Consider the following 27,429-nt stretch of genomic DNA (forward strand, 5'->3'; position numbering starts at 1 on the left):
GTATTTTATAGATTAACTTATTGATTTCATGCTTATTTAGGCACTCAGTCAATGATAAAGTTAACGTAATTTCGTATAGTGCCATACAGTTTTTTACATTAGAACGAGACTGTGGCGTGTATTAGGTTTTTAAATAGGGTAGGCACTCTACATACAAATTATACCTACGAAATAGAAATATCCTTCTCCAATACAGATTCCTAACGAGTCCAGAGAGTAGAGAGTAAAGTTATGAAATAGGGGTTGAAGGTTTAGCTAGTTAGGTTCTCTAATAAAGATAGAGGTATAGAAAGTATAAGCTAGTATAAAGTAATGCAACTTTTAATAACTCCTTATTTATTTTAAAAACAATGTTACATAATTTTATATAACTTAACATCTATCATTAATCTTAATATCACCCAAAAATGCAATGTTAGTTGTTACAAAAAATATTCTTAAAATACTATTCTTATAATCAACAGAAATAAACATTTATATACTAAATTAGATACGTAGTTTAATGTAATAAGTATAATATAGTAATTTAATTATATAATGATTTATTTATTTTGCTATCATCCGCGAAAATTCGGCGAACCCATGCGACAACGTCACCCAGGTCCGACAAAATACTCTCTACGTACGTTTCACCCCGAAACCGGAGCATCCTCAGGAGATGTTGACTCTACAACGTGCAATTGCAAAGTTTGCAATTTGCAATTGCAAAGTATTTTGTCGGACCTGGGTGACGTTGTCGCATGGGTTCGCCGAATTTTCGCGGATGATAGCAAAATAAATAAATCATTATACAACGTGTCCCAAAATTCAACGATAAGCGGGCGCCAAAAGATTGACCTGCTCATGAGCACTTAAGGAAAAATAATAAAAAAAATATACCTAAATTTTTTTTTTAGTTACAAAATAAATTTTAAAATTCTTTGAAAATTTACACCTTGTATGATATTTTGAACTACCGCAGCTACAATTTCTTAAATATGCTTAAGATTTTTTTTGTATCGGAACCTAAGTAGTACTACTATTCACCACAACTCTTAAAAACACCACAATGCCCGCAGTTTTTACACAAAAAAATATCAAAATATTTTTTTTCCCTCAAATTTTTAAAGTTTTTTACTTTCAGTCTACTTTGACTCATGGTCTTGCAAAAAAAAGTATGAACACCGCTATGGCAAGTTATTTTCAAAGTTGACGCAACTAATCAAGATTTCAAAATAGTATAATACCCTAGGATAACTAGTCGCAAAAAAAAAATATGCGTACTATTTGTAAACAAGAACTAAATTTCTAAAATGTTTTTGCTCCTAGAAATCACTTTTACTTTATGCACAAAATGATGTGAGTCATACGTTGCAATTTCCTAGAATTTTAATGGAACGAACGATAACATTTAAAAATAAGAGAGAGAGAGAGAGAGAAAGATAGCGATAAGTATACGTTAGAGAGGGATAGACAGATGTTCTTTGTTGAATGACAATGATGCAGGTAAAGAAAATCCTGTTCCCAGCAAGTCAGTACGCTCTGCTCTTTTGTTTACTGCGCAACTTTCCGTATTCAATTGACGTGGCTCTCGTACTAACGACTTTTGGCTTTGCATTTTGGACTGGACTTAAGTGATCTGCAAACTGAACTGACCTGGCATTATTTTGGACTGTGCCTGTGTTTTGTGAATTGGACTTTTGGTGTATTTTGGACTGTTTAGCGTTATCATGCCGCAACCATACACGCCGATGGAATACGCTAACATGCATCTCATTTATGGAGAATGTCGGTGCAATGCTAACGCTGCTAGCAGATTGTATCGAGAAAGGTACCCAAACGCTCAAAGATATCCAGATTATCGGGTATTTATGAATGTGCATCAAGCGTTTTCGGAGGGTCGTTTGCCGTCAGCTAGAAGAAACGCTGGAAGACCTAGATCGGAATGCGATGAAGAAGTTCTCAATGAAATAAACATTGATTCAACTACCTCAGTGCGTGCCATAGAAGCAGCTACGGGAATCCCAAAAAGTTCAGCACATCGAATACTAAAACGTCATCGGCTACACCCATATCATTACAGACGTGTACAAACGTTACTATCACGGGACTATCCACTGCGGATCGCATTTTGCCGAGTGATGCTTCAAAAGCATCGGGAAGATCCTCAGTTCTTGGATAAAGTACTATGGTCGGATGAAACAACCTGCAAGAAAGATGGCTATTTAAATCTTCACAACCTACACAGCTGGAGCAATGAGAATCCGCACCTGATGAGAGAAGACAAATCCCAATATCAATTTAAGGTCAACTTATGGACGGGCATTTTAAATGGAAAAGTGATTGGGCCTTTTGAATTACAAGGAAACTTAGATGGGGACAGTTATTTGAACTTTTTACAAAATGATTTGCAAGAATTACTAGAAGACGTCCCCCTAAGCGACCTTCAAAATATGTGGTATCAAAATGATGGTTGCCCAGCTCACTACGCTCGTCCTGTGAGACAATACCTAGACCACGAGTATCCGGGGCGTTGGATCGGGCGACTTGGTCCTATCCTATGGCCACCCCGATCACCCGACCTAAACCCCCTGGATTTCTTTTATTGGGGTTGTCTCAAAGACAGGATCTACGCAAAACCGATTACGACATTGGACGAGCTTCGGCAAAAAATCACTCAGGCTGCGGCACATATCAATGCTAGAAGATATGCGCGAAAAATAAAACGGTCGTTTTTAAGGCGATGTCGTGCCTGTATTAATGCCGGTGGAAAACAATTCGAACATTTACTTTAATGTTGTGTAATTAAAATAACAAACACATTTTTGGAACATAGTAAAATTTATTACTAACAACAAGAACAATTAAGAAATTTGGTTCTTGTTTACAAATGGTACGCATATTTTTTTTTGTGACTAGTTATCCTAGGGTATTATACTATTTTGAAATCTTGATTAGTTGCGTCAACTTTGAAAATAACTTGCCATAGCGGTGTTCATACTTTTTTTTGCAAGACCATGAGTCAAAGTAGACTGAAAGTAAAAATCTTTAAAAATTTGAGGGAAAAAAAATATTTTGATTTTTTTTTGTGTAAAAACTGCGGGCATTGTGGTGTTTTTAAGAGTTGTGGTGAATAGTAGTACTACTTAGGTTCCGATACAAAAAAAATCTTAAGCATATTTAAGAAATTGTAGCTGCGGTAGTTCAAAATATCATACAAGGTGTAAATTTTCAAAGAATTTTAAAATTTATTTTGTAACTAAAAAAAAAATTTAGGTATATTTTTTTTATTATTTTTCCTTAAGTGCTCATGAGCAGGTCAATCTTTTGGCGCCCGCTTATCGTTGAATTTTGGGACACGTTGTATAATCATGATGAACTTCCGCAAAGTAACGCCTGCTTCTATCCAATATAGTAATTTAATGTTTATTAGATTTAAACAGTTAAGGTCTAATATCTGTAAGTACCTACGCTTAACATGCGATCAAACGACCATCTCGTGAAGAAATATAGACAAAAGTCAAGAAATATATCTCTTTCATTGCATTGGGATGTTTTTTTTTTTAATCTGTACAAGTTAGCGCTTGACTACAATCTCACCTGATGGTAAGTGATGATGCAGTCTAAGATGGAAGCGAGCTAACTTGTTAGGAGGAGGATGAAGTCCACACCCTTTTTCGGTTTCTACACGACATCGTACCGGAACGCTAAATCGCTTGGCGGTACGTCTTTGTCGGTAGAGTTGTAACTAGCCACGGCCGAAGCCTAATGATGAAATTGTAAATTTTAAATGATAAAATTGTCATTTGAAATAATTAAATAACACATACTTAATAAATACTTTGCATACCAAATTGGCTACCATTTACATCATACTTACCACATACATATCTTTGTAAGCTTGTATCTGCAAATAAATAAATTGATTGATTGATTGATGAAAGGTTGGAACTATTCCCCGCAATTGGTCGAAATTTTGTCTATTTCTCTTCAAGATACATGTAATTGGTCGCATGCTAGACGTACTGGAGGAGACAAGCGAATATGTGGCAAACCAAAGGCTACTTGGAAGCAGTCCATAGAAGCGAAGATGCTTTCGATCTGTCCTGGATTACGCTAAAGTAATGACGCCCGGGATATATACAGTTGGAAACAAATAGTTTCGTCACCACTTATAAGTGAGAAAAAGACTCAAGAAGATAGGTGTTTGGATCAATGTGGAAGCGGGTTATGTACCAAACTTGGCTAACAAACAGCTAAGTACGATTTAAATAATACCAATACGAACACATCAGCCATTTCTATTTTCCATTACTTTATAATGAAGTTTCTAGTATATTCTAGCTAAATTATTATTGTCTGTTTATTTTTTAATGTATTGGTTTAAGCTTTCAATACATATAATGTATTGATTTGAATATATTTAATTAATGAATATTATATATGCCAGTAGCGTATATGCAATTAATATATTACTATTTAAACTCAACAGGATTTCATCTGTCAACATCGTTTAAAGGACTGCAAATTGTCAGTAACTGACCTTTCGACGATTGGACAGACAGCCTATTACTTGCCGTCAAGAAAAAAATAAGGTCAAAAGCGTAGACAGATAAAGAATTAGACGAGTGATTATGCCGTTGTCACTAAAAATATATTAGTTTTTGACGTAAGTTCACAATACAGCACACTATACTTTTTCGACGAATATATTTCAAACTAACTGGTTACTTATAATTTGCAACAAATTAAGGCCTTAGATACGCACGATATATCTCGAGACGACAGAAAGACAAACATCGACCAATAGTAGCGGAATTGAAAATATCGCTAGAAGAAAGAGAGCGAGAGAGATTTCAACTCCACCATATTGATAGGCAATATCTCTTTTCTCTTCATGAGATACATTGTTGACGCATGCTAGACCTCGTTTCTTTATAGAGTCCAAGCATATGTTGTTCTCTTTATCTATCCATTCGTCTATTACTTTCTCTGTCTACGGAAAATGTTACAGAATATTCATTTTGAGGGCAGTTTCATTTTCTACACTCCAAATAGTTTTGCAAATGCTCCCACGCCCTGTCTATTTGCACTTGCGTGTATTCGTAACTCCAGTAGGGGCTGAAGACGACGTTAGCTTGTGCGACCTGTTCTGCGTTCGAAGGTTGGGCGCTGACCCTCTGTTTTGCCTCTTCTTCAGTCAGGTTATTTCGCTCTTGCAGTCTCTTAATTGCCTGTAGATAGTACGAAAAAATAAACAATAGTTATTTATTCTGCTGTCATAATATAATGGGGGCCATTGTAACACTAGTGTTCTTTTTTCATTGCACAATAGAGATCACGAGTGCTACAATCGCTAATTAAGTGCAGTGGCATACAATACTTTTTCTACGATCACGATAAAAGGAATAAAATAATTAACAAAGCTTGGCAAATAATAAACAGGGCGCTCGGGTGTATTTCCCATAACTTCAAGGTGTTGACGAGTCCACTTATAGGAGTCAAATTGCATAACTAATATTTAAAAAATAAAACCTTATTATGTTTTCAAATAATAATGAACTCTCCATGTAACACACGCCTTTCACCATCATAATTATCAACCCATATACGGCTCACTGCTGAGCTCGAGTCTCCTCTCAGAATGAGAGGGATTAGGCCAATAGTCCACCACGCTGGCCCAATTTTTTGAATTGAATTGGAAAAAATTCAAAACGTCATAAGGATGCGTATAAGGGACACATGATTGCAATTAAATCTATTTACAAAAGAAATATTATTTACCCCAAAAATATTAATTTTAGAACACATGTTCCTTGAAAATTTTAAATTAGTTCTCGGTAAAGAATATAACCCCTGAGTTATGGGAAATACTCCTGAGCCACCTGTATAATTGGCGTTTAAAATTATTTTTGATTTATCATCACCATTAACAGACGATGGATGTCCACTGCTGGACGTAGCCTTCTTGCATAGACTTCCAAACATCACACTGCCCTTTCCGGTGCAGGGTCGCCCCTCAATCCCTTCATTTCTGATTCGATCATGCAGAGAAATTCCAAGCTTTGTTCGTAGGATCCCTAGGTCATCTTTTGCAAAAGGCATTTTTCGAACTTTCAGGCACGAATGTATTTTAGACGTAAAGATGTCACAGAGTTTCCCGAACACTGCCCAGCTAGTTTGTAGTAGTATTAATAAGAATGGTCCAAGATCCGGCATTTGAAATATATTCCCTCATCTGTTATTTAGTGATATGAAATAAATGATAGATAATAATCACAGTGACACATTTCAAATAAGTTGCCTAGTTAATTGCGGCCAAACGCATTTTTCATACAAAATCTAGAAAACAATAAAGTAAATCAAAGGCAACCTAATATAGTTAAATTAGACATAAAATAAGCTTTCATGACTGATTAGAAGACTAAATAACTGATGAGGGTAAATAACATTACTTAACTCTTTATATCTGGCAACCCCACAGTTGCAGTGTGAAAGCAGGCAACCTTTACTTTTTCCATAATTTTGGATATATTCTATTAACTTGTGTGATTTTTTTTAACTATCCAATGAGAGGAGATTAAATAAATTAATTAAGTAATAATCATTTAATCGGTCGCAATTTAACTAGACAACCTATATGCAATGTGTCAATGTGAATATTTCTTATCTCAATTAAATAACAGATGAGGTATATATTTCTTATGCCGGATCTCGTACTACATTATAATATGATAGCCACCTCTGATGGTGGCACGATGACAGCCCACAGCTGGTGGCAGCGCGTGTACCACTTGGCGCGGATCATCACCGCCGCCTCCATCACCACCACCTTATACCCTTGCTCGCCGAGCGCCTTCACGCGCCTCTGGGCCTCCTCCACCACTGCGGGCCACACCAACTGGTTCAGTTTCTCGAGTTGATCCTGGTAACAATCAGTTTGAAATGTGTGTTTTACTTCTACCACTTTGTGCTCTCTTACAGTGAAAATCATAGGAGGAAACCATATAAAGGAGATTTAAACCCACGTTTTACTAGACACGGGCATAAGTTAGTTATTTCTGCATATCGTCTCCAAAGAGTAAAAAAATCTTTTGTAGGTTTGGGTGTACTCTTCTATAATAAGATCCCCAAGACTGTGATGGACCTGCCAATGCATAGCTTTAAGCAATGTGTTAAAAAACATTTACTTAGTCGAGAGTACTACAACATTGATGAGTTCCTTAATGATAAAGATGCTTGGAGGCCATTGGATCAGCTTCCACCTTCACACAGGAAATAGTTTTATTTCCTGTGTGAATTTGATAAGAAATTGTAATAGTTATCAATTGTAAATTATAATACTGTATGACTTTTCAAAAGAGCAACTGTTGAGTTTCTTGCCGGTATCTTCTCAGCAGAACCTGCCTTCCGAACCGGTGGTACAATCTTTACAAATAGTCAACTGACGTGTCAAAAGTGCTTGTAAACTGAGCCTACTTGAAATAAATGATTTTGTGATATACGTTGCAGGAGCACCCCCAGGATAGCATTCACCCACTGAGTGTCGAATTTAACCTATGTGCTACTACCACTATTATATTATTGTCATTTTATGTAAAATGACAGTTATTATGTCATTTCGTTGAATACACAATGATGATTGCAAAATATGATATAAATAGTTATAAATGCCACTGTCATGTAATGAGGGACATTGTAGCACAAGTGATTTGAGTGCACTATAACAATACGAGTGCCACAATAACTAATGACGTGCAGTGGCATACAAAACAAAAATTTTAGATGGTCGAACGAAATCACTGCCACTAGATGTAACGTAGCATAGTCAATGACATTTCGTTGAAATAAGTATGTCTTATCCCAAAAACGAAAATACGATATAAACGATAGTGACTCGTTATTTGAATGGAGCATAATAATCCTGCATATCACTTGAAGGATATATATGAACATCGTGCTCTTGCTGGAAGGCACTCATGATTGGTCGTTGCAACAAAGTTACATGTAATTTGCTATGAGCACTCGGACAGTATAGTAGGGAAGCCGAAGAGGGGTTTTTTGCAGTTACTATCTGAGCTAACCTTATCACTAAACACGATACTGCCGAGTTTCCTCCTGTCCACCTCGCCCTGCGCAGTGATGACGTCATCACCGAACGCCTCCGCTATCGTGCGGTTCAGAGGCAGCCCGGGCTCGTACAGCTCGTGGGCTATTATATCACAGTTAACTATCGCTGCACCCTTTAACCTGGCAAGGGAAATATAAATGAATAAATAAAAAAAAAACAAGTAGAATAACAGGAGCATTGAAGGTAGCGTCTTCAAAGCGCTCCTTAATTTTCTCACCGGGAAATGAATTTACGCATCCCTCCTAAAGGTGTCGCTTAAGAGACTCCACGGCACTCTCTGGAGGGTATGTGGGAGTCGCCAGCAAGGAGGAGAAGACCCACTAAAACCCAACGAAACCCTTTGCGTTTTTACAACCGTGTCACAAATCTTGGGTTCTGTGGCGCTATTTTATAACGATGTATTGTGTGTGTCTGTCGAATTCATCTCTATCTCTGTTTATAGTACGAGATCCGGTAAAAAAAAATATACCGTCATCTGTTATTTAATTGGGATACGAAATAAACGATGAAAAATATTCAGTTTGACAAATTACACAAAGGTTGCCTAGTTAAATTGCGGCCGAACAGTATTAAATGATTAATGTTTTTTTTATTTATTTAATCTCCTTCCCTTATTGGTTAATTTAAAATAAATTGTGCACTACTTAATAGTATATACCCAAAATAACTGAAAAGTAAAGGTTGCCTGCTTTCACACTGTAACTGTGGTGTTGCCAGATATAAACTGTTAAGTAATGTTATATAAATACCCTCGTCAGCTATTTAGTCGTCTAATATGTCAAATGAAAGCATATTTTACGATTAATTTAACACAATATATTTATTGACTATTTTATTTGATATAAAATAATTTTCATAGCTAGCAAATAGACGGGTGAAGTTCGTTTTTACTTAGAATCTTGGACTATTAAGAAAAAAAGATGATAATACACTTTTATAAATAAATACTTACTTTAATTTGTTTGTGATATTACTTTTTCCACTGGCAATACCGCCTGCTAATCCGATCACATATGGCCAATCAGGTATGTTCGGATTTGGCTGCAAATAATCAATCATACATATAATTATAATTGAAGTATCTCTCTGTGGATTCATAATAATTGTGTTTTCTACACAATTTTAATTCATTGTCTGTGTCTCTTTGTCTAGGATGAACCAATTTAAATAGGGCATGCTCTGGGATATAGAGGAGATTATTGAGCAAAACAGGCTATGCTTTATCCCGGAAAAATCCATGGTTCCGCCGGACTTTATATAAACTGAATTTAACGCATTTCCATACTTATTTCCAAATGAATATTTTCAATTACATTTTACATAATAAGCGATACTTTGCGGGTGTTTTTTGTTCACAATGATTGACTGTCAATTAGTACAATTAGTAGTGGCCATGCCCTCTAATTCAAATGTTACAACTGGATGGTTAATTGTGACAAACACGCATGTTTTCCTGTGTCTAGATGTTTATCTATGTACCAATACATATAAAAAAAAATCAAGTGTCCTTTATTTTGTCCTTGAACACAAAAAATATATTTTTCACTACTCTTGCTCAAAAACACTGTCATATTACCACTCCACAGCGGGGCTAAACAAGCATTTTAGCCTCTAGGGGCTAAAGTAATTTTGTTTTTTTAATTCTTGTCTGTTACGAGTACTAGCCAAGTACTAGCCTACTATAAAACGGAGGAGGTTTTATTCGAAAATAGAATCATTAAAGGTAAGGCCCTGATTGTTTTGAAAAATAAATAAAAAACTTTAAATTGGAATGAAATGCAGCGTTCTTGTCTATGGAATGCGTTTATTTTTTATTTAATTTTTATTGAGTTGCGAATAGAGCGAGATTTGAAGACATCCTTTACAGTGTAATACCTTTGCCTTTTTCTCATGTGAAAAAAATAAAATTAAAAAGCGAGAATTTAAAAAACAATTGTCGTGAATAATATAATACACACGCTTGATTTTTTTAAGAAATTCATTGTAAATTTGTGACCGTAACTTACATATTTTTCAACAATAATTGTTATTGTTGTCTTCATCTAGTGAGAATGGTGATCCTAATTTGGAGATGGATGAAATTTTCAATCTGTTACCATCAAAGTCCGGACGCATTTACTTAAATACCTTACCTAGGTAAAGTGGAGAAAACAACAACGAATGGATTCACTTACGAAAGGAGTTTTTTAAACTATTATCTCCCACGTTTACCTCAAATAGTCATTATTCATCTTCACAGGAGTCGGAAATTATGTTACCGGGTAAAGCATCTCCCTTAACATCCAAAATTGTAGACTTTGTACATTTAATTTTCAATTAAAATAAATTATTGAATATTGTACTAAACTATTTTATTTTCTCGCAATCGTAGTGAAAAGCAGAGTGTGTAACACGTGGGGCTAAACCCATTATAAACTCGGTTTCTATTTAGGCGGCCCTCGCCTACGTCTCGGGCTCTAAAAATACCTCGTATATAATGGGTCTTTTTAGCCCCTTGTATAACAATCTACTATATTTTGCTAATCTCCTTGAAAAATTGATAAAATTCAAGCAGCGCCAAAAAAATCTCAGGTATGTTTCACTGAACGTTTTGGGTTCCACTTACCCACCTCCACAAACTAATAGGAGAAGGTTTGTTCCCTGTATTATTAGGCTTTTAAAATAAAATGATGACGATTCTCCGCGAATAAGGAGATTCAATCAGCTTGAAGAGCTTTAAGCAAATTGCTTGAGCACTTAATGGCATCTGTAGCTAGCCTTCCATTGAAGGTCATAGGAGGTTATTTATTTGTTCATTTTTGTTATTCTACATTCTATATTATTTACAGGAAATCCTATATATAGGCGCGCATTAGCTCATTGGTCTGAGTTCAACCTCTTCTTTTACTGTTTTTATGTCTAGATACAGTTCCAATATCTTAGTGAACCATGGAGTACTTGTGATGGTTCATACCTTAGGTTCTCTCAACAGGGTCCCCAACAACCGCATCCGAAGGTTGCTGGAGCTAACTTTAGCCTCCTCTTCAGTTGACTGCTGGTCTAACTCCTCCGCCATTCCTATTGTGTAGACGTCTAATGGCTGAAGACCTTTCTCTTTCCGTTTCTCGTTTATTTTTAAGGCACCGCGTTTTGTTTCTTCGCTTACTACTATTAACTGAAAAAATAACCATTGTACAGTATACTGATGGGCTTTAATGATTAAGTCAGAGTGAAATTTTTATTTCCTGCATACAATCTCAATAAGTTGTAAATGTCAAATTGTAAATTTGACAACCAATGTCAAAATAAATCGAAATGAGATTTATGTGTCTATAGTTTCATTATCATTGTAATGATGCCTATCAAACGTAAATCACACTTTCATAAAAGCACCTTAGTCAAGCGGGATCATCGTCGTTTTTTGCTTCAAGTATAAAATATTTATCTCAAATAGCTTCAACTTTACGTTTGATATTAAAGAATGTCTATTAATATGGACCTAAGACAAATACAAGAACTTGTAAATATTCCTAAGGCAATAGTGAACATAAGTTAAGAACATACCTGAAACCTTGGATCATCTTTTGTTGGTCCGTACACATCTTGTATGGGACACACATTGTACTCTAGATCAGGATTTATATCGGTGAGGAAGTCCAACACAGCCTTCATCCGTATTTCTACCGGCTCTATTAACTCCCAAAGTGTTTTGGCTGAAAAATTTAATTTTGATTTACAAAATTGAACACCTTATGCTTAGATGCTGCTCCAATAATCCTCAAACCAACAGCAAAGGTGTCGGGCTCATCCCCCAAAAGTTTACGTACAACGGCCAACCCTAGTGGCCAAGTGCGGAAAAGGTCCAGGAAAAAAAAAGAAGAAAAGATCACCCAGAAGTTGTGGTTCAATCTGTCCTTTGGACTATTTTCATTTCCACTTATAACAATCTTTTTTGACTAGTCAAAGAGGAATGGGAATATTTGTCATATTTAAAAGATACAGCATAATATTTAAATTATAGTTTGGTCTTGAACTGATAATATTTGACTCTATAACTATCACTACCAGACTTTAGTGATAATCATGTGATGTTGGATTGCATTTTACTTTCAATATGTTGGTTTGAAAATGCTGAAGAAATTCAATGTTCAAGTGCCCAATTCCAGAAATGAATAATGTAGGCTAGCCCGTTTTATGACACATTAATATTTGCTTGCTTGTGTTTAGTCTAGGCTTATTGTGGGTTCTCCCAATCAACCACTATAGTTTTCGGAACTTCTTGTTGTTAAATATCATCTAAAGCTCTAGTACTATCCTACCAGGCTAGGCAGGGAGAACAACACTAGTAGAGAAGGGGAGTGTTAGTTAAACTTAAAGAGTCCTTAACCCTTCAGTCACAAGTCCGGGATCTGTTTAGAGGTTTTCTATGCCACACAATGGACCCGGCATCCGCACAGTGAATCCATGGAATGCTAAGATATTTTGTCCCATCTTTTAGTTTATTTCAACCCACTTAGTTGCGACTATTGTACGCGATATACAGGGTGATCGGGAGTATTCCATAACTGCAAGGTGTTGACAAGTCAAGTTCACTTAGAAGCCGAACTGCATAACTAATTTTTTTTTAACTAAAAAATGAAACTTTTTATGTTTTCATACAAATAATTTCGATTATCCATATAACACACGCAATCGTAGTAAACAGACTGTCGATATCGACGAGATATTGCAACTAGCACTCACACGCACTCACATCACTAGTAAGCTACTTCATGATATTTAACAATGAATAAGTTAGCTAGGTTAATAAGGATGCGACATAGGGACACAATTTAAGATCTATTTACAAAAGAAATATTTTTTACTCCGAAAATATTCATGAACACATATTCCTTGGAAATTTATAGGAAATACTCCCGAGCACCCTGTATAGCGACTGTATTCAACATCAATGTATCCCTTACACTGAATCATATTTACATCTGTTACACCAACTGTGACGTGTTTGGTGGCTCGCAACGCCGCCTGTGAGAGCAGGATCTTGTGTCCATTGTGCAATCGGTCGAATGTGCCGCCTAGAGCTACGTATTCATACGTCTTCACTGCTTCCCCGTCATTTGTTAACAATTTTGATATGACACTCTTATCACTATCTGTAAAAAATAATTTAAATTAACAATAATATTTTGAGGGGAGTCAAACAAGGACACCCCCGTCACCAAAATTGTTGCTCAGCTACTATAAAGAGTACATATAATGAGCGTCATACAGGCTACAGTCACCGTACCCATGCTACCTGAAAAACTTTAAATGGCAATCAAACATATACAGCCATACTTATAAACATGGATTAAAATTACATCATCAATTTACCAAACATTTAAAGTTTACTTTACTTTGAAAAAGTAAACTAGTGTGTGATTTTATTAAATTAACCAAATAAAAATTTTAGTACTATCAGGCCGAAATTTAACTAGGCAACATATGTGTAATGTGTCAATGTGAATATTTTCTATCATTTATTACTCATCCCAATTAAATAACAGATGAGGGTATATATTTCTTATGCTGGATCTCGTACTATACAATGTTAGTTACTTACCTATACTTTGTACTTGTGTTTCAGGTGGAGCATTGTTGACTAAACTATTGACAACATCCTTGGCTAAATCTCTATCATACATGATTAATTCATAAGGCCTATTTGTTTTTAATTTCTCTTGACTATTTATTGGCTTCAGCATCAGTCTTACGTCCACATTGCCACATTGTGTTGATGCCTAGTTTATGGAGAATAAAATATTATTTATCAAGTATACAATACTGTTTTTTTTAGTAAGCCTGTACATGGTTACTTTTTTATTCTTTATAAGTTAACCCTTGACTACAATCTCACCTGATGTTAAGTGATGATGCAATCTAAGATGAAAGCGGGCTAAGTGTGTTGTTAGGAGGAGGATGAAAATTCACGATTTTTCACAATTTCTAAATCGCTTGGCGGTACGTCTTTGCCAGTAGGTTCGTAACTAGCCACGATAATAGTACATATTATGAACGTCATATAGGCCACTGTCACCATAGCCATGCTAGCTCAAAAACATTTTACAGGTATTTTACTTTGGAGTAGGTAACAAACATATGGTTTAAAAGATGTGCCACAACAATTTGCTTTCTTAAAATTTTTGGCTGGTGGGAGGCTTAGGCCGTGGTTAGTTACCACCCTACCGACAAAGATATACCCCCCCCCAAGTGATTTAGTGTTCTGGTTCCTTTAAAAACCAATAGGGGTGTGGATTTTTATTCTTCTCCTAACAGGTTAGCCTGCTTCCATCTTAGATTGAATCATCACTTACCATCAGGTGAGATTGGATTGTAGTCAAGGGCTAACTTGTAAAATATAAAAAAATAAACTTACCTTCGTGTATATGTTAATAATTTGTTTATTTATAACAGGCAATGAGCTGTCTGGTCCACTATTAAACTTTATATACAGTACATTTTTCACATATTTTGAGACTTGAGAACAGTATCTGTGTGCTTTGGCAGCATTTGATACCAAGAGTAAACCATTGTTAGCCATTGAAAGTGCACCTGCAAATAGTATCATAATATTGTTAACTTTACAGATCCTAACAGATTGTGAAGGGCTCATATATATTGTTAAGCAAAGGCCAAGGTCCAAGAGTTGAAAGTAGATGTTACAAGGTGACCTGATTTACAGGACAAAATAATCCAAGATCTGTTTGGAGTTTTTTTTTCTTTTCTGAATGTGTAAGTGCCATAGGCTACTAAAAGGAACCTCAGATGTGTCACTGAGGTTTTGGGCGAGCACAGTAGCATTGCTTGAAAAGGCCAGTAGGCAGAAGCAAAAGACGTGAAAGAACAACTCCCTGTTTGGAGGATGATCAGGCACATTGATGTTGAATCAATGGTACTCCCATGTGGAGTGGGTTATATACTCAGGACTACACTATACTACAGCCTTTCTAGATGAGTACTGTTTACCAACAAACAAATTAAAAATGAGGGCATAAATCATTAGTCATTTCACACCTAATAATAGTCAAAATTTACTTGTTCTTAAATTAATGAAAATAAATTTGATTAATATGCTTAGAACAATTAGATATGGTACATACATTTTATATAACATTTTATAAACAAACAATACATAATTTAAAACAAATAAGTTATGAAATGACATGCATTTTCCACCTTCATTTCTAATTTCTTTATTTGTAAACAGTACTCATCAAGAAAAGCTGTAGTATAGTCACTAAGTTATTACTTTACTTCCTATACTATACTTCTATTCAATAAGATAATACTTTATCTAACACTGACTTAGAAAACCTGGATAATGACCATGAAATAAACCCTTTCATAATGAGTCTGCAATACACTTTTGTTACTAAATTATTTTTAAGCATTTTTAATCAATTTGGCATTCTCGGATATCTTATCTTATCTTTAAAATTAGAGATAAAAATAGAGCATAGTGACTGAATTGATGTAATATTATAGCTGTTAGCAAGACTATATAATGTACTCACCATGTACAAAAATTGAAACAAGAATTAATATTCAACAAGACATATTTAGTAGCAAAAACAATCAGTTTTGCAAAAAATAAATTATCAACAATATGCAGAGGTGCTAACATGCGATCAGTGAAAAGAAATATAGACCAAATGTCATCCAATGGTGTCAGAGTTGTCCCAGTTCCACCTACTTCATATGAACACAATGAAAGAGATGACAGTACTATCGGTTGAATTTTGTCAATTTCCCTTCACAAGATTATCTTGGTGGTTGCATGTTAGCGTCACAGGTGTAGAGGAAAATAAGCATCACATTAGTCAATGGATATCCTGTATAGGATGCACTAAACTTAACGAAATAAAGTGTATGGCCACTTAATGTATGAAAAAAAACCCAGCAGGGTCACAAAAGCTGGACTGTTTAGCATGTTGTAATGTAATGTAAGAGAAGTGAAGAAATGCATGCATAAAATGTACAAATTACAAAAATGTAACCTACCTGACTTGTTATTCATTATAAAGTAATATGAAACAATTGAGATAAACACCACAGCAATAGAGACACTGATTGCTGTGTTCAGCATGATTATTCAGAAATAGTACAAAGGTCAAAACTTAAATAGCAACATTAACATTCTAACAATATAAAGTATGCGTCAACTAATTATCATTTTGTGTAATAAATAACAAATATTCACAGGCTTCATTTTAATTACACTGCAATAGACTCATTATGGCTTTTTTTTTATTAAGTTCTAGTCTAACTAATTAATGTTTGAAATGATGAACTATGCGTAAGTTTTGCTGGGTTTTGCGGTAGAAACAAGCCACAGTGACCGATAAAATAAACTAACTATAATTCTTCACAAATAGTAACTACCTAGAATGATTATTATGTATCCTTAATATGGGGATAAAGCTTAGATATCCCTAACGATTTTCCTTCTGCTTGTTTACACTTCAAAATCACAATTCACTTATTAATATCTGATGATAAATAATACATAACCTCCAAATACAAACCACAAATTGAAAATATAAACTTGAATGTCAATGTCAAAGTCATTAAAATGAATTAGTTGATAGACGTCAAAGTTAAACCCAATTTTTTCTAGTTGTTTTTTTGGCTCTGTATTCTAGTTTGTTACAGTGACGTTCAAGGAGGAGCTACATTTTAGGGTTCCGTAGCCCATAATAGTTTCGCAATGTCTGTCTATCTCTCCATCCGTCTTTCGCCCATTTGTCCGCAGCTTAGTGCAGAGACTATTACTACTAGAAAGCTATAAATTATTATATAGTGCGACGTAAAATAGTAGAAGTTAATAAGAATCATAAGAATGGAACTAAAAAAAATTGTGGCAACAGCAACACCACATTTACTGTCATTATCAAAATGATCTATAAATTTTTGCAACCAATCTCAGTATTAAGTATAAGTATGTACATGTATGTACGTTGTATGTACAATCTATGAACGAATCATTAATTATAGTTTTATCAGATTATTAAAATCATAGTGGAAATTCAGATAATTTCCAGACGAAATACAATAAACACAATTGAATGTAAATCTTAAAATCGGCTATCTTACTCGTACCCCATGTTGTTTACTTCCCGGTTTTAGTAAGTATTTACCAAATAATTTTATTAATTTATTTATATTTATTTATTTATTTTCAACAGATAATCTTAGTTAAAATAAGAACATAATATTACCTACATATAGAACAAAATATCAAGTATAAAAGTAGTTGCAATACTAAGTGGATAACAGAACAAAGGGTTACCATATGAACGACAATACTACTTTAAATAAATAAGGGCAAATAGACTAAATTTCACTTTTGATAACGGAGAAGCCGTAGTCTCAGAGCAGGTTCTAAGCTTCACGTGTCAAGGATGGCATATACACAAAGTAACACTATCGATCATTATCGGAACGACGCTTAACTTAAGTTAGAGAATAGAACCGTATTAATATACTAACTACAATATTGATCAAGTATAGCGCTGATACAATCAAATGTAAACCAGGATTAACTATTATAGGGCAGGCAGTCAAGCACAAGCGGCATTACGGCCTAGCAGCCGCTAGTAGCAGGGTTAAAGGATCCTTTTACAACATGTAAACGCTCCTCTTCTCCGTTCGTAACCTTCCGTCGTTCTTACAGCTAAGTATTAACAATGCAATGGCCCGATTATATGGATAACTCACCCACTAAACTTCTCACTATCAGTATTTCATTATCACTATTTAAAAAATGGAAGACGATTATCCATTCCGAGAACGCGATTACAACTGAACTGCTCAACTAGCAGACTACAATGGGGGCAGGGTGCCTCACTCTGTCAAGCGTACCGGCTACGCGCCATTTTGACGCGATGCTATTGGACGAGATTCACGTGATCAACCTTTTACAATCTTATTTATTTAAACAGTAAATAATTAAATCCCAATTACATGAAAACCTGATTCTAATATTATCACAATAATTAAGTTAGATTTTGAAAACCGATCAAATAACTCACTCGCCGACATATATAATAATACTACTACATATATACAATAATACTACACTACAGCGCTCTCATTTATTTTCTACTCTTTTGTGTCGCACTATACGTATGACCAAAAATGTGAACAAAGTCGTAAAATAAAATCTTGAAATATATTTTTTTACAGTACCTCCCCTACATGTTAAGTGGAGATGATTTTTTTACTCATTTATTTTGGTCATTTTTTATTTTTTTACTCATTTGTAAAGTATTAAGCTTTGAGATATTTTTTGTTAGAACAACCCTCTACCGGCTAAACGACAACAGCTCAGTAGCAATTGATATTTAATGAGCAATAAAAAACCGAAAAAACTTAATTGGAAATCGAAAATTGCATACTAATTCTATTGTCAATTAAAATGATCAAGTTTTCACTAAGATAACAGCTGTGAGTCTGTTAAAACTAGATATGTATGTGTATGTATATTATTTACGTCTGAGTGCTAAAAAAAATTTTAATAAAAAAAATTCAACCGACTTCCAAGTCAAAAAATAATTTTAACTAAAAAGCAAAAAATAACATCCTATCTAATAATAGGCGGTGCCAAGCCAGTGATGTTTTAATTAAACACGTTTTAACTACAAAATTTCTGTGGTTCTTTCAGAAACAGCTTTAATTAAAACACGACACTGGCTTGGCACCGCCTTCAAACTGATCAGAAGGTAGCACATAGATAGGATGTTATTTTTTGCTTTTTAGTTAAAATTATTTTTTGACTTGGAAGTCGGTTGAATTTTTTTTATTAAAATTTTTATTTTTTTATTTTTAGTGTTAGCATACCTACTGCGTGTGTACAGTCACAACCTATCTAAGTGGAAAGTTCTTATCAAGACAAAATTATCAAGTCCAAACACAAGGTAGCTACTGTGAGCCGTCGAGGAGTTCTCTTCACTGTGCTTCGTCTTCATCACCAGACCCTTAATACAATCACAATCCATCTAGGTTGAAAGTCCTCATCAATACAAATTTATCAAGCCCAAACAAATGCTAACTGCTGTAAATCGTTGACGAGTTTCATCGTCTGTGTTTCGGCTCCATCATCAGACCAACTCTAAACCTTCATAAAGTTGTAGTGGTTTAAAATACCTTACGGAAACACTAACAAACGCACTAGCCGTCTCTACAACTTTCGAAAGTTCCCCTCAATTTCTCCAGGATGCCATCATCAGATCCTGACATGAAAAAAATGGGACCACCCTGGAAGTAAACCCTTCAAAACAAAAAAAAAAATTCAAAATCGGTCCATAATTGACGGAATTATCGCTGGACATACATAAAAAAAAAAAAAAAAACATACATACAGCCGAACGTAGAACCTCCTCCTTTTTGGAAGTCGGTTAAAAAATGTTGGGGTTCCTTCTCTACATGCTAAGTGATGATGAATTTTTTATCGTCTATCCCATGGTGTGGGGTATCGCTATCGGTATTTTTGTGCGAGACTAAAGTGCTATCTTAATCTATGGAACCCTATACTGCGCGTGACACGACACGCACTTGGCCGGTTTTTATATAAGAGCTTTCATTGAAGACGCTGCCTAATCTCTTTGAGCTTTATCAAAAGAACGCTTGGTGGTAAGTGGTAGATCTACAAAAAATATCTTCATTATACCGAATTCGTTACTCAAACTTCAATAAATAATTATGATAATTTTGTTATTTAAGTTTCGTATAGAAATAATAGATAAGTTATATTTTAATAGTTAACTGGCATGCAATTTGCACAACACATTGTAACAAAAACAATAAAAGACAGCAAGTTGTAAGCAAACACTTTATTACACAAATTACAAATAATCAGGTTTCAAAATACATATAACATAATATTATATAAGTACGTGAAGCTCCTTAAATATAAAATATATTTACCTACATAAAGCTGAAGCTGATTTCTAAACCCCTCATAATATGCACTTACCTAAAAACACGCTTTTTTTTAAATATTTTTGAAATAATATAATTTTCATATATTTCAAATATGACCAAAATTCCCGTTCCCCTCCAATTAGTAAGAAAATACTGTGTTAGGAGTGGGCACGACAACAGTCCCGCGGGCGGGTGATGATGACAGCAAGAATGATTTTTCTGAAAATCTACCTACTACCCGTACTTAAAAAACTAACTAAACTGTAAGTAGACTAACTTTAAGTTAAATCAACAAGACCAAGGGACTGTTGCCATGTAGCATGTCAATTCTCTTTCTACAAACGCTAACGATTATTAAAAATGACATGTCCCATCGATAACTTGATCACGTGACCTGTCGATAGTAAATGTCATCGCCATACATTTTTTTTTATTTTCGAAGCGTTTACGATTGTAGAAAGAGAATCGACGTGCTAACAATGGCTACAGGCCCTGAAGTAGTTAGAAGTACCTACCTAGGCACTCAACTTACATTCAGTGGCGTGCACTTCATAGATGCATAAACGCAGTGCACACCCTGAGGATTCAATACGGACCTGTATTGGTGAAGGAAGTTTTCATTTTACTAATTTGCACCTATAGTGCATACCCTAGTTTAAAACCTTGTGCATGCCACTGCTTACATTAAACTTATTTTATCTCATACACACCTACAGTGTACCAATCCAAACTCTATCTGAGTCAGCAGATACCTGGCCACGAGAAATTCGCTTTGGCGAATTTTTGCGCCATTTCTATCGCTTGTTGACATTTCGACAATCAAACCGCGCGAAAATTTATCACGGCGAATGTCCCGTGGCTAGAGCGATAAGGTACTAATAATTGCCTTGTCGCAATTATTAGTACTCAGAGCTAGCGATCCGATGAGGTAATCAATATTAATACTAGATACGTATACAAATAAAAAAATACCTCTTAAATATACGAGGTATGTTTAGTGTTACATACTATTTTTCACTAGGATAGCAAGAAAATAATACTACAATATTAAATGTTTTATTTTTAACCCCCGACGCAAAAAGAGTGGTGTTATAAGTTTGACATGTCAGTCCGTCTATGGCACCATAGCTCCCGAACGGATGAAGCGATTTCAATTTAGTTTTTTTTTTATATGAAAGGTGTTTTTATATGGGCGAGTGTTCTCAGATATGTTTGATGAAAATCGGTTGAGCCATTCAAAAGTTCTGGGGGTTGAAAGTGGGGAAGAGAAAGAGAAGTCTACTACAATATATAGGTACTATATTAAATTTAAATAAATATACTTAAACAATATTCTAACTATGTAGGTAATATATATGTATAGTCTATAGATATATGCTATATATATATAGCCAGCCCCTTATTATATATAGCCAATCTATTTATAATAATTCATCACGTCTTGAGACTGGACACACTGTCTATACTCATTACTTAAATAATTACCTAAAAGCTTTCTCAACAGAGGCTTAAACACTCCCATATTCAAATAACGGTCACTGGAAATCTACATAATTTTCCAAAGGCGTATTGGAATGAGTACATAGATTTACGATTCGGTACAAGTACGTACAAATGACCCAAACTACAATTAGTATAGGTAATTCTAACTTTTAAATTATAGGCATAGATGTTCGTACTTATACGTTTAAACGATATGTGAATAATAAACCTAAATTATTTACGTTACTTACTTAATAATTATTATGATTTAAGTATTAAGAAGATAATTTCTACGCGGCCATCGTACCGTAACGCTAAATCACTTGGCTATGGCTGTAGAGCGCCGACGGCCGATGTGTAAGTACAACCAGACTATATCTGCTGATAGTATTTCATATTTTCTAGATAGGCTCAGCCCCTGTAGCCAAGTGGCACGTCGATTCTCTTTCTACGATCGCTAACGCTTCGAAAACTAGAACAATTTATGGGAATGACAGATCATGATCACGTGACCTGTCAATAGCAAATGTCATTCCCATACATTTTTCTAGTTTTCGAAGCATTAGCGATCGTAGAAAGAGGAACGAGGATTTCATATTTTCTAAATCGGTTGGGCCCATTTAGAAAATATGAAATCCTACACTGACCAATGGCGGAACTACCCAGGGGCTAATGTACCGGGGCCCTCAACCTAAGGGGACCCTCGAATCCTTACTAGAAAATCGCGATCAAACTGAACTTAGACAATTTCGAAAACAAAAAGAGCTGATGAATATATTTTTTACTTAATAAAACCTTCAGTTTAAGTATATAAAAGATTAAGTGATTCATGATAAATTCTTCGCCCGTTATGAAGGTAAATGCATAATAATTATATGCTTAGATGCCACCAGGGCCTTTGGTTATCTAGCTACGCCTAAAACTGACCCGAGCTCTGGGAATCAAAATTTAAAAAAAACAAAATGTATTTGATATTTCAATTACCTTTGTAAACAGATTACATTTCAAGGTTTACGTACGAGTAGATAAATAACTAGGCATAGGTATACAGAGGTCCTGGGTTCAATCCTCGGCTGGGCTGAATGAGGTTTTCTAAATTAGTCACGGTGTGGTTGGCGGGAGGCTTCAGCCGTGACTAGTTACAACCTTACCGGAAAGGACGTACCGCCAAGCGATTTAGCGTACCGGTACGATGTCGCGTAGAAACCGAAAGGGGTGTAGATTTTCATCCAACTCCTAACAAGGTAGCCCACTTCCATCTTAGATTATATCGTCACTTACTATCAGGAGTGATCTTACTAACTTGTAAGGAATGAAAAAAATACTACGCGTACCTACTTACATATATTGTTATAAGTAAAAAAATTAGATAGTGAAACCACGAAACCTCAGACCAATTATTGTATAGAACCTGCCTCGCTAGACGTTACTTTTCTGTCAAAGTATATGATCAACAATCTAATGCGATTATAAAAACTGTGGCTGTAGAATCGATGTTAAATAGTTGTAATCGTGTTCGGCGGTTAAAGAGCTCCGTAAAAATACCTTTTGATATAATTGAGTTGTGTAAAAAACGGGCAAAAACTTTTAGTTTAGTATAAGATATATACAAAATCTAAGCTCGTTTTCCTCAGAAAATGACGGACAATTTTGTTGGTGACTGTGAGTGCGAAACAGGTCCTTCTATAATTGGTCTGAGCACGAAACTTATATTATTTTTGTTCCTTAGGTACTTCATTAGGTACCTATACCTACTATCTATGCTTTAGTAAAAAAATAATTCTATGTTCTATAACGGTAATAGTGATTTTGTAAATATTATATGACAATCAGCCTTATTAAAAAATTATTAGTAGAAACTGATATTCCAATAAGATTTATTATTTAAAGGTATATGAATATTTCGCATTTTGGAGTGCAGTAGATACTTTTATTATTAATTTTCTTAACTTATGTAAGTGAACTTACGTCTAAAATCATCTTAAAACATTCTATAAAAGTGACTAGCAAAGTCCTACGTAAATAAAAGAGGTAATGACTGTGTCTCCAATCCTTCTAAATTAAATAATATGATCCGATTGATAAAATTGATAATATTTTACTGACTAAATTGTAGTGAAATTCACAGAACCAGCGAAAACCATTTAGTTTTCTGGAATAAAAAGAAGCCTTTTTATTTAATCTATTTCCATTTAAAATTTCAGTCAAATCCATTTCGTAGTTTGCGTGCAATATTAATAAACATCCATACAAACTTTCGCCTGTACCTACAATATTAATTAGTGTCATAACTAGAAATTAGATCAGAATTAAAACCGCCTTGTACCAATCTGTTACTATCGCGTTAACGTAAACGCGAATTTAAATGGAATTGAAACAGTTGTGCAGTAGTACCACTAGATGGCGTTATTTCAAGTCCTTGGAAATTCGCGTTTACGTTAACGTGATCGTCACAGTATCAAACTGCCATTAGGCCCTCTATTTTAAATTCCAGGCCAAACTATTATTAATAGTTACTTAAAATATTTCAATTATACTTCAGTCACATCATAATATCACGATTTATACTCGATGTGTACTGTTTTAAACAAATTAGAAATGAAGGTAGAAAACGCGTAATTTTTATAACTTATTTAATTTAAATCATACATTGTTTGATTATAAAATGTTATCTATAAATATAAAAATGAATTGCTGTTCGTTAGTCTCGCTAAAACTCGAGAACGGCTGAACGGATTTATCTTATCTTGGTCTTGAAATGTTCGTGGAGGTATAGGGAAGGTTTTAAAGGTAAGAAAAATTAGTATAATTGCCGGGAAAACCATAAAAACAACCCTTTTCTATTTCCCATACAAACGTTTAAGAGTCAAGCGGTAGGGTAGGGGTAGGGTAGGGGTAGGAGGGGTAGGGTAAGGGTAGGGTAGGGGTAGAGGTATAGAAGGGTAGAGTAGGGATAGAGAATAAGTGCACTTATGTCAAAACGAAGCTTGACCGGGTCCGCTAGTTTAAAATATATATTAATTATATTTAGTTGATCTAAGCTTATTAATTGAATTTATTTCACTAATAAGAACAAGTTAATTATAATTATTGTTGGGTGTGAAATGACTAGTGATTTATACCCTCATTTTTAAATTCTTTGTTGGTAAACAGTACACATCGAGTAGGGCTGAAGTATAGTTATGATGAGTCCTAATTTAGATTCTCTACTCTTTAACTACAATATTAGGCGGGCGACTAACAACAAAAATCAAACTATAGCTTGGCAACTTCATTCATAACACTCCCGATGGTCCGCGCGGGCCGGGGGGCGTGTAGCGATGAATGAAAACGACTGATGACTCACTTCCCCGCACGCACGATTTCACGCGCTGTCTTGCCCCTCGTCGCCCGCATATCATGAGATGTCATCAACAACCTTACCAGACTGGTAAATGCCGAGTACCTATCTCATAAACGGCCTTTTGACGGCCTCCGTGGCGCAGTGGTATGCGCGGTGGAATTTAAAAGACGGAGGTCCTGGGTTCGATCCCCGGCTGGGCAGATTGAGATTTTCTTAATTTGTTCAGGTCTGGCTGGTGGGAGGCTTCGGCCGTGGCTAGTTACCACTCTACCGGCAAAGACGTACCGCCAAGCGATGTAGCGTTCCGGTACGATGCCGTGTAGAAACCGAAAGGGGTGTGGATTTTCATCCTCCTCCTAACAAGTTAGCCCACGTCCATCTTAGACTGCATCATCACTTACCATCAGGTGAGATTGTAGTCAAGGGCTAACTTGTAAAGAATAAAAAAAAAAAAAAAAAACTAAAGCACACTTTCGCTGTCTGCCGATCAACTAAATGTATGTAGTTTGATTATTATATCAACGTATTTCACGAAGCCGCATTCCTGAATCTTCAGCAGAAACCCTGGTGTCTTCAGTGGGCGCTGAGCTGGATCGGGTCCCCCAGGTGCCCAATGTGCTGTCTGGGGGCAAGCCACGAATGCTTCGCCATCTAGAAGTAAGGAGAATGTTTAGTGGTTTTTCATATGAATAACTAGCTGGCGCCGCGCGGTTTCACCCGCGTGGTTCCTGTTCCCGCAGGAATACGGGGATAATATATAGCCTATAGCCTTCCTCGATAAATGGGCTATCTCACACTGAAAGAATTTTTCAAATCGGACCAGTAGTTCCTGAGATTAGCGCGTTCAATCAAACAAACATTTTAGCTTTATAATATTAGTATAGACTAGTAGACGGAGGTCCTGCTGGGCTGATTGAGGTTTTCTTGATCTGTCGCTGGTGGAAGGCCGTGGCTAGTTAGCAATCTACCGGAAAAAGACGTATCGCCAAGCGATTTAGCGTTCCGTTACGATGTCGTTTAGAAACCGAAAGGGGTTAGGATTATCAGCCTCCTCCTAGTAAATTAGCCCGCTTCCATCTTAGATTGCAGCATCACTAAAAACTTGAAAAGAATAATAAAAAACTAGCAGACGCTACACGGTTCCAGCCGCGTATTTCGTGTTCCCGTGGCCCGTGGGATATGGGGATAAAATATACAATATATAGGTAATTCACAAATAATGTTCCTTTTTTAGGTAAAAGAATTCATAACGTCGAATTAGTAGATCCAGAGATAACAACCTCACAAACTAACTCCTAATACGAAATTGATGGCTTCTTTTTTGTCTAAGATGGGAGAAGGTGGCTATTCGCTCTTGTTTTAAAGATACCCAAGATAAAAGACTTAAGAGTCAGGAAACACAGACTTGGGAAGGGTATTCCAAACGTATGAGAAAAGAAGACGCAAAGAGTTTTATACGAGTCCTAGGGACAAGAACAACATAGAGATGAAAACCCATCTGATATCTTGCGGTGCGATGGTAGAAAGGGGAAGGTGGTACGAATACGATGCTTCGATGTCATACACCTCCTATTGTACCTATATAGGTACAGCTCGTGCGCATCAACTTGACACCTTCCAAACACAACCATATAAACACAGTATTTACAAACATCATTAGAGCCAGAGGTCAAGTTAATCCGAACGAGCTGCACTTAACCACCGTTAATTAGATATGATTGAAAATTAAAAAAAAATGCATTGTTTATAATAGATAGAAAAACTGTTTATAACATATCTATATTTCACAGTTCTTAGTTAACTTACTAGCCATCCATCCCAACTAACTAGTGGTTGAGGCCTGCAATTACAGTCCCAAACTTAACGCTAACTTCAAGCAGAGGCGTTCCAAAAACGTCCTTTACAATCCAGACGATGACATGACGACCGACAATGCTTCCCGGACAACACAATCACAACCTAAATAATAATAATAGAATAAAAAAAATACACAGCGTTTTCGCCGGCGATGACGAGGTCCCCGATATCTAACATCACCCGGACGTGGGTTTTGTAACTGACGATCTTGGGGACGTCCGGACTGATTCACTCAGGTCACGGTTACCCCCTCCCGAATGGCCCTCTAAGCCGAGGTCCGAGTCTTATAGGAGACGCCCTTATAGAGTTCCGTTCTCTATCTTTATTTAAACCTTCGCGTCTCATCAGGCGATGCTTCTGCGTTCGCCCAAACCCATCGGTTAGTGGTCCCACATGGAGCCATCGGCACTTACTCAACACGAAAAAAGAAAAGTTTACTTACTTCTTAGCGACTAAGCTGCGAACTTTATTTTTCCATACAAATATGAAGAAGATGTATATCCCGAGAGCTATGTTCGACAGATCAATTAATATCCAATACCAATTGGAGCCGCCCACTGCGAAACTGATCACTTCTACACTCCAGTTCACACCCATAATCACGAATAGCTTCAAATACAGGCCATATCTGAAAATAAATAATTAGTAAATTATATACATACATATTACAGGTGCCCCTTACGTTTGAAAGTAAAAA

The 27,429-nt window shown here is 35.7% G+C and overlaps 2 protein-coding genes across 3 annotated transcripts in view; both read right to left on the reverse strand.

Moving 5' to 3' along the window:
• Positions 1-305: 305 nt before the first annotated feature.
• Positions 306-16,673, reverse strand: LOC112049248 (bifunctional coenzyme A synthase). 2 transcript variants are annotated; one of them, XM_024087059.2, is made up of 10 exons: positions 16,130-16,673; positions 14,505-14,680; positions 13,692-13,869; positions 13,054-13,242; positions 11,654-11,802; positions 11,064-11,264; positions 9,063-9,151; positions 8,064-8,229; positions 6,722-6,904; positions 306-5,213 (listed from the first exon to the last, which is right to left on the reverse strand). In XM_024087059.2, the coding sequence occupies exons 1-10, from the start codon at positions 16,212-16,214 to the stop codon at positions 5,016-5,018; spliced, it is 1,614 nt and encodes a 537-aa protein (XP_023942827.2). In that variant the 5' UTR covers positions 16,215-16,673; the 3' UTR covers positions 306-5,015. The 2 variants fall into 2 exon arrangements, with proteins under 2 accessions (XP_023942827.2, XP_023942828.2); XM_024087060.2 differs by having other exon boundaries at positions 16,511-16,672.
• A 3,271-nt stretch (positions 16,674-19,944) lies between these two features.
• LOC112049262 (G-protein coupled receptor Mth2-like) overlaps positions 19,945-27,429 on the reverse strand; it is a 49,027-nt gene continuing 41,542 nt past the window's right edge. Inside the window, exons 7-8 of the mRNA XM_052885337.1 lie at positions 27,175-27,360; positions 19,945-25,526 (exon numbers count right to left, since the gene is read on the reverse strand). Of these exons, the coding sequence (XP_052741297.1) occupies positions 25,394-25,526; positions 27,175-27,360 (319 nt within the window). The 3' untranslated portion in view covers positions 19,945-25,393. The remainder of the gene's footprint in view (positions 25,527-27,174; positions 27,361-27,429) is intronic.

Source organism: Bicyclus anynana, chromosome 14, assembly GCF_947172395.1.
Source record: "Bicyclus anynana chromosome 14, ilBicAnyn1.1, whole genome shotgun sequence".
Classification (NCBI taxonomy): Eukaryota; Metazoa; Arthropoda; class Insecta; order Lepidoptera; family Nymphalidae; genus Bicyclus; species Bicyclus anynana.